Here is a 13,606-nt window from a genome sequence, read left to right on the forward strand (position 1 = left end):
CACAAGATCAAGGTCAACATCAACACTGATATCATATTAACAGTATTTACCCTTGATATATGATGTGGTATGATAGATGATCGGAGAAGGCAATGGCATCCCACTCCAGTACTCTTGCCTGGGAAATCCTATGGATGGAGGAGCCTGGAAGGCTGCAGTCCATGGGGTCGCTGAGGGTCAGACACGACTGAGCGACTTCACTTTCACTTTTCACTTTCATGCATTGGAGAGGGAAATGGCAACCCACTCCAGTGTTCTTGCCTGGAGAATCCCAGGGACGGAGGAGCCTGGTGGGCTGCCGTCTATGGGATCACACAGAGTCAGACACGATTGAAGTGACTTAGCAGCATGATAGATGATATGACATGACATGATATGATAATATCAGTACTCAACAGAAAATGGCACGGTAGTCTTCCAAAAACATACTACTCATGTCTCATCATGAAATAAACATCAAACAAATTACATTAGAGGGACATGCTATAATATATATAACCATTCTTCGAAACCATCAAAGTCATCAAAAACAGGGAAAGTGGAGAAATTGTCAAAGTCATGAAGAGACTAAGGAGATATGATTACATGTATGTGGTATCCAAAATCGGATCTTGGAATTTAAAAAAAAAAAAAGCCCATTAGGTAAAAGCTAAAGAAATATGACTAGGTACAGAATTTAGTTAATAATAATATAGCAACACTGGTTCATCAACTGTTTATGAATGTATCACACTAACATAAATGTTAATAATAAGGGAAACGGGGTGTCAAGTATATCGGAACTCTCATACTATCTTCACAACTTTCTTGTAAATCTAGAATTAGTTTAACATAAAGCCTACTTGAAATTATAATTGAATTTAAAAGGACATACTTTTAGACAGTTTACAGAGTATTGCTAATCCTTGATAATCCAGGAGGAACTTATCTCAGATCCCAGTGTTAGAAGTAGTTCTACTACTGAACAGCAATTGGGTTCTCATCTGTTCACTCAGTTCATCTTGATTATGTTCTCACTTTTTCTTTGGTGACTAGGAAGTTTGGAAACAAATCTGTTGGTAATTAAGAAGAATCACATAGTTTTTATGATGTTCTTAACTTTATGTTGGAGAAGACAATGGCACCCCACTCCGGTATTCTCACCTGGAAAATTCCATGGACGGAGGAGCCTGGTGGGCTGCAGTCCATGGGGTCGCTAAGAGTCGGACATGACTGAGCGACTTCACTTTCACTTTTCACTTTCATGCATTGGAGAAGGAAATGGCAACCCGCTCCAGTGTTCTTGCCTGGAGAATCCCAGGGACAGGGGAGCCTGGTGGGCTGCCGTCTCTGGGGTCGCACAGAGTCGGACAAGACTGGAACGACTTAGCAGCAATAGCAGCAACTTTATGTTATTCTATTAATATTTCACTCCATTGTGATTTCATTCCACTTTTCACATCTTTATCACTGTTTTTATCTTCTATTACTAGTCACTTCAAATCTCTTTAGGGAGATTTATATGTATATATGGTTTTCTCTGATTACACAAAATTTTATTATACAAATTTCTGACTTCCCATTTCTCATGTTACCAAAATTCTGGACTATTAGCCACTAAAGGCTATGACGTGGCAAATTACTAAAACATGGAGCTTCAGTTCTTGAATGGTAAAATGGTGATACCATAACCTGTTTTACCTGATGCTTAGGAAGACTAATGGGGTTCACACTTGTTAAAATATTAGCTCAGATACAGAGAATGCATTCCATAAATGATGATGATGATTATATAAATTCAGTCAGTTCAGTTCAGTTCAGTCACTCAGTCGTGTCCAACTCTTTGCGACCCCATGAATTGCAGCACGACAGGCCTCCCTGTCCATCACCAACTCCCGGAGTTCATTCAAACTCATGTCCATCGAGTCGGTGATGCCATCCAGCCATCTCATCCTCTGTCGTCCCCTTCTCCTCCTGCCCCCAATCCCTCCCAGTATCAGAGTCTTTTCCAATGAGTCAACTCTTCACATGAGGTGACCAAAGTGTTGGAGTTTCAGCTTTAGGATAGTCCTTCCAATGAACACCTAGGACTTTAGAATGGACTGGTTGGATCTCCTTGCAGTCCAAGGGACTCTCAAGAGTCTACTCCAACATCACAGTTCAAAAGCATCAATTCTTTGGCGCTCAGCTTTCTTCACAGTCCAACTCTCACATCCATACATGACCACTGGAAAAACCATAGCCTTGACTAGACAGATCTTTGTTGGCAAAGTAACGTCTCTGCTTTTGAATATGCTATCTAGCTTGGTCAAAACTTTCCTTCCAAGGAGTAAGCGTCTTTTTTAATTTCATGGCTGCAGTCACCATCTGCAGTGATTTTGGAGCCCAGAAAAATAAAGTCTGACACTGTTTCCACTGTTTCCCCATCTATTTTCCATGAACTGATGGGACCAGATGCCATGATCTTAGTTTTCTGAATGTTCAGCTTTAAGCCAACTTTTTCACTCTCCTCTTTCGCTTTCATCAAGAGACTTTTTAGTTCCTCTTCACTTTCTGCCATAAGGGTGGTGTCATCTGCATATCTGAGGTTATCGATATTTCTCCCAGCAATCTTGATGCCAACTTGTGTTTCTTCCAGCCCAGCGTTTCTCATGATGTACTCTGCATAGAAGTTAAATAAGCAGGGTGACAATACACAGCCTTGACATACTTCTTTTCCTATTTGGAATCAGTCTGTTGTTCCATGTCCAGTTCTAACTGTTGCTTCCTGACCTGCATATAGGTTTCTCAAGAGGCAGGTCAGGTGGTCTGGTATTCCCATCTCTTCCAGAATTTTCCACAATTTATTGTGATCCACACAGTCAAAGGCTTTAGCATAGTCAATAAAGCAGAAATAGATGTTTTTCTGGAACTCTCTTGCTTTTTCCATGATCCAGCAGATGTTGGCAATTTGATCTCTGATTCCTCTGCCTTTTCTAAAACCAGCTTGAACATCTTGAAGTTCATGGTTCACATATTGCTGAAGCCTAGCCTGGAGAATTCTGAGCATTACTTTACTAGCGTGTGAGATGAGTGCAATTGTGTGGTAGTTTGAGCATTCTTTGGCTTTGCCTTTCTTTGGGATTGGAATGAAAACTGACCTTTTCCAGTCCTGTGGCCACTGCTGAGTTTTCCAAATTTGCTGGCATATTGAGTGCAGCACTTTAACAGCATCATCTTTCAGGATGTGAAAGAGCTCAACTGGAATTCCATCACCTCCACTAGCTTTGTTCGTAGTGATGCTTTCTAAGGCCCACTTGACTTCACATTCCAGGATGTCTGGCTCTAGGTCAGTGATCACACCATCGTGATTATCTGGGTCATGAAGATCTTTTTTGTACAGTTCTTCTGTGTATTCTTGCCACCTCTTCTTAATATCTTCTGCTTCTGTTAGGTCCATACAATTTCTGTCCTTTATCAAGCCCATCTTTGCATGAAATGTTCCCTTGATATCTTTAATTTTCTTGAAGAGATTTCTAGTCTTTCCCATTCTGTTGTTTTCCTCTATTTCTTTGCATTGATTGCTGAGGAAGGCTTTCTTATCTCTCCTTGCTATTTTTTGGAACTCTGCATTCAGATGCTTATATCTTTCCTTTTCTCCTTTGCTTTTTGCTTCTCTTCTTTTCACAGCTATTTGTAAGGCCTCCCCAGACAGCCATTTTGCTTTTTTGCATTTCTTTTCCATGCGGATGGTCTTGATCCCTGTCTCCTGTACAATGTCACGAACCTCTGTCCATAGTTCATTAGGCACTCTATCTATCACATCTAGTCCCTTAAATCTATTTCTCACTTCCACTGTATAATCATAAGGGATTTGATTTAGGTCATTCCTGAATGGTCTAGTGGTTCTCCCTACTTTCTTCAATTTCAGTCTGAATTTCGCAATAAGGAGTTCACGATCTGAGCCAGTCAGCTCCCGGTCTTGTTTTTGCTGACTGTATAGAGCTTCTCCATCTTTGGCTGCAAAGAATATAATCAATCTGATTTCAGTGTTGACCATCTGGTGATGTCCGTGTGTAGAGTCTTCTCCTGTGTTATATAAATTACTATTAACAAAAATAGCAATAATTATTTTCATCGATATAATGAAAAGAATGGGCTTCCCTTGTGGCTCAGGGGTGAAGAAGCCACTTGCCAATGCAGGAGATGCAGGTTTGATACCTGGGTTGGGACGATCCCCTGGAGAAGCGAACGGCAACCCATGCAGTGTTCTGACCTGGAAGATTCCATGCACAGAGGAGGCTGGTAGGCTACAGACCATGGGGTCGCGAAAGAGACACAACTTAGCAACTCGAACAACAATGCTGAAAAGCATGCAACTGAATTACAAATTAACCAAAGCCAAAGTGATGATTTTTCAGTGACCCAGATATACAAGAGTAGCTGCCATATTTTGGAGGATAAGATCAATAAATAAAGGGTGCAGGTCAAACAAGAGAACAGAAGAAAACAGATGAGAGGAGGAAGAAGACGACTTCTTACACAGTCACTGCCAAAAACAAGTCTGAAGGCTTAAGACAAGGTGAAATCTGATCACTTTTTAGCTATGATTCCACTAGAATAATAAAAAATAAAGGAAAAAAAAAAAAAAAACACCCTCTAGCCTTTTTGGCACCCATGTACCCAAAAGCTCCCAAAACAATCACAATAAGAGCCAGATAAACACCAAATCTGACCCTTTCATTGGCGCAGAGGATGCCAAGTTCATTTTCCACTGCCCAAAGTTTGTTTGGCATTGGTACATTCAAACACAGATCCTCATCTTCCTTATTCTAGAAGATGGACAGACCATGGGGAATTTTCACTACAAGAACTATGAGTTCTTTAACTCCTATGTGCTACACGTTTTAGCCACAGTACCTCTAACCCTGACCGGATGTCCAGATGAGGACCTGAATTTGAGTTGGGGGGATTAGTAGTAATTTCCTCCAGGTACTTACAGACAGTACATGGCAGAGACACTGAACCCAGGTCCCCTGACTACAAGGGTTTCCCTCTTCCTACTATGCCAGAAACTTAATGCAAAGATCCCCTGCCAAAATCGATAAAGAAAACTAAATAAAATTGTTAATTCTTTCAAAAAGTTTCTCAGCGCTGTGTCAGAAGTTTTTCTGTCACCTCATTGAGTCAGTCCATATAGTAACTCCATGGAGTAAGTACTGTCATTCCCCCAATCATGTTTATAATTAAGAAAGCTCAGAGGTCTCCTGTTTCACCCTTGATCATGCAAGTTGAAATAGAGAAGAAAGAAAGAAGAGCTTGAAGAAACAATAGTAAAGACAGATGTAAGACAGACATGTGCCAGGGAGAGGGCAACCGTCTTAACAAGAGGAATGTGATGCCCAGGGTCCAAGGTCCATGGCTCAGCTTTTCAGGAGAGGGAAGCTGGAAGAGGGGCCTCTGAAGATGCTGGCAAGTTCTGGCAAAGGGCGGGGGAGGGGTCTGCAAATTCATACTAAGTAGAATGAGTCATGAGTGTCTCAGTCAAGAAAAAAATGGCAGGGATGACTGGACTAGTCAGTAAGTCATTTCTGAGCACTAATCTTTCTGCATCCTCAGGGTTTCAGATTGTCACGGGTGGGCAACGGAAGCCCCCAGTCATGTTCTGATAAGCCAACCGGAAGTTGTCCATTTTTAAATTCACCAAATTAATTTGACTCTTTAAAACACTCTAATCCTTCACAGGAATGGACCAACTTACCATCACATATTACTTCCATGCACTCTTTAGGCACTGCTGTTCCAATTTACCTGACCACATAACTACCTGGGGCCCTTGTTAATCACACATATTCCCAGGTATCCTGTGGAGATTCTGATTCAGTAGGTTTAAAACTGGAAGTCCTGGGGGTGTGGGCTTTGAATGATCCAGCTGATTCCTATAAGCAGGCTAGTTTGGAAAAAATTGTTTTAACAAGACTTTGCCAATGGGCTCGCAAGGTACATTTTATAGATAAGGAAAGAGAGATACAAACAAGGGAAGGCCATGCCCAAGGTCACCAAACTCTTGTGTGGCAGAACTGAGGATAAGTTACACTGTAACTCCACAGCATATATGCATGCCACAGCATTTAAATCTATCTGAGCCAGATCTAATTTCAAAAGCAAGCTTCCTGGTGTCTTAACATGACATCAGACGCTTGGAAATGGGGGTGTGGACAATCTAGCACCATCAGAAAAAAACAAGGGATAGTTAGGGAGTTTGGAATTGACAGTTAAAATAACCAACGAAGACCTAGTGTACAGCACAGAAAATTCTGCTCAATGTCATGTGGTAGCCTAGATGGCAAGGGAGTTTGAGGGAGAATAGATACATGTATATGTATGGCTGAGTCACTCTGTAATACACCTGGAACTATCACAACATTATTAATCAGCTATTCTCAAATACAAAATAAAAAAGTTTAAATAAAAAAACAACAACAACAAAACCCAGGAAGACATCATTATACTGGACTGATTAACACCCAAGGAAAGAAAAGGAAAATTGAGGTCCTCTGCCATCTTTAGTTATGTTTTTAAGTCCTCAAGGCTTGCAGGCTAACGGATTGTTACTGATACCCACACTATTTACACTGCTTTGACTTCTAGGTCCATTTGGCTAAATTAATCAAAACACTTCCTTCACTACTGCACAAAAATGGGCGGGGGGTGGTGGGGGGGACTAGAGAAAGGTCCTTCCTGAAATAACTGTGGACAATCAATATTACAACAAAAGAGCAAGGTCCAGATGAGACATTTACCCAAACCCCGCTCCTCGTTGATGGTAACAAGATGACGGTGACTAATTGCACGTTCTGGGGTCAAGTTCAGACCACTCCTCCAGAGCCCTCTCCCCAGAGAAAGGTGAGTACCTGAGGTTTGCCAAGGCCATTTTTATATGCATGTGAATCCCCTCTACTCTAGCATTTCACGAAGAGGAGGGGAGAGTAATCAACAAAATGAATAAAGTGCTTGTGAAATGCATCTTCTACTTTCTGGAAGCCCCTGCTGCTGAATGAACTACTAGACTCCCATCAACTCTCCACTAGTTAAGTCCAAATCACACAAAATGGGACAAACGGAAAGAGCACAGGGAAAACGAAACTCCCCGTCCCAGCTTCTCATTAGTTAAATAAAAAGAAAAATGGAGAAGATTTAAAAGAGAGGAATTTAAGATACACCTAAATATATACACTGAAGCAGGTTTATCCGTCCTTTGGGAGATGATCTTCTTTCTTATATGCAATTATGAGTCATTTTCAAGATAAGAAGACCCCTGCCCTTGTGCATCCCCTGAAATTTGAGGTCAAGATGACAACAGGTTTGCATGCACTGAGAGTTCATGTCCTATCTGTCCAAATATATGCACATCTGTGCACACATCCACTCTGTTTACTGCAGCAGCTACAATCACACTTGAGTATTTTTTTAAATTGTCAGGTGTGTGCCAGATAGCACATGACTTATGTATAACATTCAAAATTTATTAAGAAATACTATTGATATCAACATACATACCTTTATCCTCTGGGATGATTCAGGTACATTGATACAAAAAGCAAAATAGCTTCATTAACACACCAATCTAGTTAAAGTTAAAATCAGCTTCCTTAAAAAAACGTATCTCTTGCCTTAATTTTAGGGGCCTAAATGTTTCTTTTCTTCATCATGTAAAAAAGTGGCTTTGGAAAAATAGTCACATTTCACAATGGACTATTCACATCTCCTTTAAATGTGTCCAATTTTAATGAATGGTCTTCACCTTGGATACACACATTCCAGGCCTCATAAAAACAATGGTGTTTGGGCATGTGCAGTGGAGGTGGAAGATGGATTCAAGATGTTTCAAGTATGCAAAATCACATGCAGATGTACAAATAGTACATCGAGTCAAAGCGCGTTAAGAAAGCAATATATATACAGACACCCAGGAATGGATGAACGCAAATAAAATCCAACTTGTAATTAACATACCGTGCTGTGACACCTGTTGCCTTCCACGATAAGAAGTCTGGGAGATCAAAGAAATGTCCCGCCTTATCCCAGCAAGTCTCTCTCAAGTTCTGCCAAATTAAATATATATTAGAATCAATTACAGGCTATTTTTTCTCCTCCTCTCCTCTCTCAATAATGTTTCAAAATTTTCAAAACAAAAGTACAGCCAACAATGCCCAAGAAAACATCTGTGCAGGGGCTGGGAAGTGGTGGTGGGGAGGGGAGTATAAAAGCAGTACACAGGAAAGAAAAATTGGCAATTATTGATCCTTCCAAAAATGACTATAATTTCCCTTTTATTCTTCTTTGCCAACCTGGTGTGGGAAGAAGTACACTTTGCAAGGGGATGCAATCCATCTTGCAAGGGGATATATTTCAAGACATATAAAAAGACTTCAAAGCTGAACAGCTGGGAACTGGGGAGAAAAATCACACTAGGAAACTACCTGATGAAATGTGATGTGTCCTGCCATGAAAACGTCTCCCCACGCTAACAGGTTCCAAAAACAACAGGAATGATCCCCCCTTGTCCACAAAGAACTTCCAATCTAAGCCAGAGAGAATGGTACTGAATCAACCTATCCTTATACCTTTTTAAAATATTTGTTGCTTCCAATTTCTTCCACATTGCCAATTTGGCCGGATTTTTTTTTTTCTTACCACTGGGCTTTTTCTTTTCCCTGCCACCTGTGCCTGGAACCCTCCTTCCTCACTTCCCGCCTTTTTCCCTCCCAGGGTCCACACTGCCCTGCCCCTTTTGGTTAACCAGATCCAGCCTTCCCTGGAGAAGGAAATGGCAACCCACTCCAGTGTTCTTGCCTGGAGAATCCCAGGGACGGGAGCCTGGTGGGCTGCCGTCTATGGGGTTGCACAGAGTCAGTCGGACATGACTGACGTGACGTGACTCAGCAGCAGCCTTCCCTAGGGAGGTCATCCACGATCTCCTCCTCAGGGGGGGATCTGGCTGTCATACAACCCCTATCACCTCACAAGTATCTGTATAATGTCCTTCTCTCCTGCTAGACTGTAAGCTCCATGAGGCCAAGGACCTTTCAGCTTCATGAACTGTAACATCCCATGATTGTCTTCTCTCCTCCCCCACACAGGACTGGACCCTTAGCTGCCAGGTGGAAATCACATGACTCCAGCCCCAGTCTGGAGTCTCCCCCAAGGGTAGAAGACAACGCGCTTAACTGGACAAGGGACAGCCATGTGTCCTAGCGGGGCCAATTTGACTCCTTCTCCCAGGAATTTAGAATCAGGATCCAATTAGAGTCATTTAACTTCTGCCTTTGAGTGGAACGGGAGGTGAGATAAAGCTGGAAATTGTGAAGTGGCCATTTTTTGCCAAGGACCTGGAGAAGTAGGACTTCATAAAGAAAAGAGCACTGCAGACAAGTGGCAGCAAGAAAGGTTTCCTACCAACCAGGCAACTCTCTGTGTCCTGGTTTCACTTATTCCCTCCCCAAGAGGCTACAACAAAGCTGAAAGCACCAAAAGCTCAAGGGTATCTTTGGGATCCCAGAGGCAACAAGGCAGAAACTCCAAGAGAGACATACGCCAGTGTCAGCTAGCAGGTGATGCAGAGCAGACATTCAACAGATAAGGTTAACAACCAAACTGCTCATTTTCACCTTTCAAACTTTCTCAGGTGAGGGGCACTTCAGAGTTTACAAAGGCTTTTCACGTGTGTTATCTCCACTGCTTGTGGTTTAGTCGCTAAGTTATGTCCAACTCTTTGCAACCCCATAGACTGCAGCCTGCCAGGCTTCTCCGTCCGTGGGATTTTCCAGATAAGAACACTGGAGTGGGTTGCCATTTCCTGCTCCAGGGGATCTTCCTGAACCAGGGATCACACCCATATCTTCTGCATTGGCAGGCAGATTCTTTACTGCTGAGCCACCAGGGAAGCACTGCGTGGCATACAAAAGTCCCAAGTGCTGCTGTATCTATTTTACAGACATACCACTGGCCTTCATCCACATTTGCCCTCAATTTCTATGAGTTCTTCCTATTTTCTCCTTCCCCATCACAACTTTCACAACACAGACACTTACTCACAGCAGAGAAAATCAGTTTTAACCCAGAACAGTGTCCCATTAAAACAACACTAACATCAAAAGAGCTCAGATGTAAAAGGCAGTATTAAGCCCATTTTCTGTTACTGCTGGTTGTTTTAAATTCCTAAGCATTTGGGTGAGCGCTTACATGCAGAAGGGGCTTCCCTGGTGGCTCAGACAGAAGAATCTGGCTGCAATGCAAGAGACCTGGCTTCAACCCCTGGGTCAGGAAGATCCTCTGGAGAAGGGAATGGCTACCCATTCCAGTATTCTTGCCTGAAGAATTCCATGGACAGAAGAGCCTGGCATGCTATAGTCCATGGGGTCACATAGAGTTGGACACTACTGAGTGACTAATACATTTTCACTTTACATGTAGAAAGGGCTAAACTTTGCTTTGAACAACCATATATCTTAATGTTAAAAAAAGTAATACTTAAAGTTAACTAAATAGACCAAATGTAGTTCTGAACTAGCAGTACCTTTGTACACTAATAGATTACAGTCAGGAAATGGTAGCCTTTGAAATGATGAGTCAAATTACTAGTATGTCTTCTGGGTAGTCCCCCAGATTGCTTCCCACATACTCTGTGGTTTCAGTGATCAATTCTCAAGGAGAAATGGCAGCCTCCTTCTAAAGACTCCAGAAATTCAAGGCCAATCAGAAAAAAACCCACGAAACTGCTACAGCATCAATCAGTGCCACCAGCCAAAGCCAAGCAGTCTTCCTCAACTGGGACAACAACTGCTTCTGTTAGATCTAGTGCACAGTCATTACAGACCTGAAGAATCGGAGCTTGCAGCCTGTGGCCAGGCACACAGGCTGCTGTGGACAATGGAACCCAGGCAGTACATCTCAGAGAGCACTTCAGGCCTCTGGCCAGAAAGAGACACTTCAGGGGCAGGAGGGGCAAGGCAGCCTGGTGGGTCATCTTTTCCTGAAACAATGCCAGCATCACCAGGCAAAGTCAGAGATCCCAGCTCAAACTCTCCACAGAATGAGACACCAGAAATGGTATCATATTAGGAGTGTGGAGGATCCTTAAGAATGCCTCCCTTCTCGGGAGAGAAGACAGCAGTAGTATGTACTCCCTGTCTTCTCCACAAAAGCAAAGTCTGCGACTCAGCCAGAAAAGGAGAAGGGGCAAGCGTATGCCTGGATGAAAGGGATGCTCCGAGAGCCGGATCCCTCACTGGGAAACGTTGACACTGCTTAGCAGGCTCCCATGATGTTCTTAGGTTGGGCTCCATGATTCACAAGTGTTTAGTCATCACATGCCAGACTGGCCAAGGGCCTATTACCCCCTGTGGATGGATTTTTAATCCAGTTCTATGAGAAAATCCCTCCATCCCTGCCCCTCCCCAGTCACTAGAGTCCCAGCCCAGGGCCTCAATCTTACTGAATTAACTCTGCCTTTGGAACCACTGGGCCTGCACCAGACACCGTGACTGTGCGCTTAGATTCTTCCACAGCTCACAACAGCGCCCGCGTCTCAAGACAGTGCCTTGTCTCACTGGATTCTCAGGATGGTTCAGAGGTTGTAGGTGATACACAGTAGTCCACATGTCAAGGATACAGAAACTGAGGTTCAGGTGATAATACTTTGCCCAAAGTCAGACAAGACTTGGCCCAAACCTGCTCTAAAGTGAGGGTTCCTTTTCTCCACCAGGCCACAGTCACCACCCTGAAGCTCCCTGATCTATCAGAGCTGTAGGTTTTGGCCTTTTGAAAGCATCATGATAGAAGCTATTGCTGACAAAGGTCTGTAGAGTCAAAGCTGTGGTTTTTCCAGTAGTCATGTAGGGATGTAAGAGTTGGACCATAAAGAAAGCTGATGCTTGAGAAGACTCTTGGGAGTCCCTTGGACAGCAAGGAGATCAAATCAGTCAATCCTAAAGGAAATCAACCCTGAATATTTATTGGAAGGACTGACGCTGAAGCTCCAATAATTCATCCAACTGATGAGAAGAGCCAACGAAAGCCCAGATGCTGGGAAAGACTGATGGCAGGAGGAGAAGGGAGTGACAGAGAATGAGACGGTTGGATGGCATCACTGACTCAATGGACATGAGTTTGAGCAAACTCCAAGAGATAGTGAAGGACAGGGAAGCCCGGCGTGCTGTAGTTCACTGGGTCACAAAGAGTCAGACGCGACCCAGTAACTGAACAACAACAGCAAGAACAACATTAAATTTCAAAGATTTCACTTTCAATCCTGGACAACTCACTTAACTTCTATATCCCTTGAAACTCTCATAAAACACAAATGGTACATGGGCTGGAGTAAACACAGAGCAGGTCCCCATCACAGGACAACTTTAGACGCATCTCATAATCTGGGCACTGAATCCAGTTCAAACTAGGAGGTCTCTGTGCTGAAGGAGTTAAGTCTCTCCTACAGTTACCAAGCAACTTACAAAAAGTAGTCTTTTCAAGAAAAAAAAAAGAAGAAGAAATCAGCAGTTACTGGGGTGTGTGACTTGGCAATCAAGGCTTCTGCATTCCAATAACAATCCTTTGAGCTAAGCAATCCCTTAGGCTTGGAAGCCACCAAAGAGAACAACTCTAAAAAAAAAAAAAAATCATCTATTACTTCATTAAAACCACAGCCTTTCTTGGGAGGAGACTACCACTCAAAGCACACACAGCTTTGGGTCTCAGCAGCGGCTAGAGGTGGAGTAGTAAAACCAAGGTTCAAGGCCAGGCAGCAACCACCTCACCAGCCTGGGGCACAGAGATGAAGCTTTCGCCCTTTCCTTCTCACTGCCATGTCCAGGGAGGCAGTGAGGTCTCTGCTGGCTTCTAGATGCCAAGGGAACTTTGGGATAAAATGAAGCAGATGCTGCAATGTATGTCAGGGGATGCCAGGGTCCAGGAACAGCATGGGAGAGTAGAGGTGACCAGTTAAGAAGGGATCATGAAGTATTTTGTTATGACTTACAAAGGGATTTTATCTGGGCTTCCTGCTGTCTACACTGAATGAAAGGGAGGAACAGAGCTTCCTACTTCCCCTCCCAGTAAAGGATCCTGCTGGATCATCTCCAACACTCACGTTGTTTTCCAGCACAAGGACATTCTGAAAAGAAAAAACTTATCCTCGCTCTACATTTAGGACTGAGAAGTAGGGCACAGGCTAATAGCCCAGAGAGGAGAGATGTTTCAGGAAAAAATTTTAATCCTTAATGTCATTCTTAAAAAAAAAAAAAAAAAGGCTAAAAACATGGACTGGGTCATAATCCCCAACTAGAAACTTTCCAGAATGAATGAAACAACTGTGCTTCAAACTCCCATCTACAGAGAAAAAAGAGCAAACACTGGAGATATTTCAAGTCAGACAGACAGATACACGAGAAGTTTGTGCTACCAGAGGTATCTTTCTAAAAAACTTAAAACATACCATGACATTTCTTTGTTTAAAATGGTTCGACAGTTCCCCATGGCCTGGAATCACATTTTATCTCCTTGGCACGGCTCTCAGGACACTTAACCTAGCTCCAACTTGGCCATTACTTGTATGACTCCTTCTGGGCTCACTGCCCATCACCTCTCT

The 13,606-nt window shown here is 42.9% G+C and overlaps 1 protein-coding gene across 10 annotated transcripts in view; it reads right to left on the reverse strand.

The window, feature by feature from the left end:
* FGGY (FGGY carbohydrate kinase domain containing) overlaps positions 1-13,606 on the reverse strand; it is a 525,569-nt gene that overhangs the window by 440,603 nt on the left and 71,360 nt on the right. For 7 of the 10 annotated variants that reach the window (XR_011564145.1, XM_070780298.1, XM_019957367.2 and 4 more), the window contains one exon: positions 7,975-8,063. The exons of 1 other annotated variant lie outside the window; for it this stretch is intronic. Coding sequence is in view for 7 of the 9 variants with exons in the window: in XM_070780298.1 (XP_070636399.1) it covers positions 7,975-8,063 (89 nt within the window). In the remaining 2 variants the exon portion in view is untranslated. Of the gene's footprint in view, positions 1-50; positions 3,299-7,974; positions 8,064-13,606 lie in introns of those variants that run through there. 2 more of the 10 variants (XM_070780312.1, XM_070780304.1) reach the window with 2 other exon arrangements.

This window comes from Bos indicus, chromosome 3 (assembly GCF_029378745.1).
Source record: "Bos indicus isolate NIAB-ARS_2022 breed Sahiwal x Tharparkar chromosome 3, NIAB-ARS_B.indTharparkar_mat_pri_1.0, whole genome shotgun sequence".
In the NCBI taxonomy this organism is placed as follows: domain Eukaryota; kingdom Metazoa; phylum Chordata; class Mammalia; order Artiodactyla; family Bovidae; genus Bos; species Bos indicus.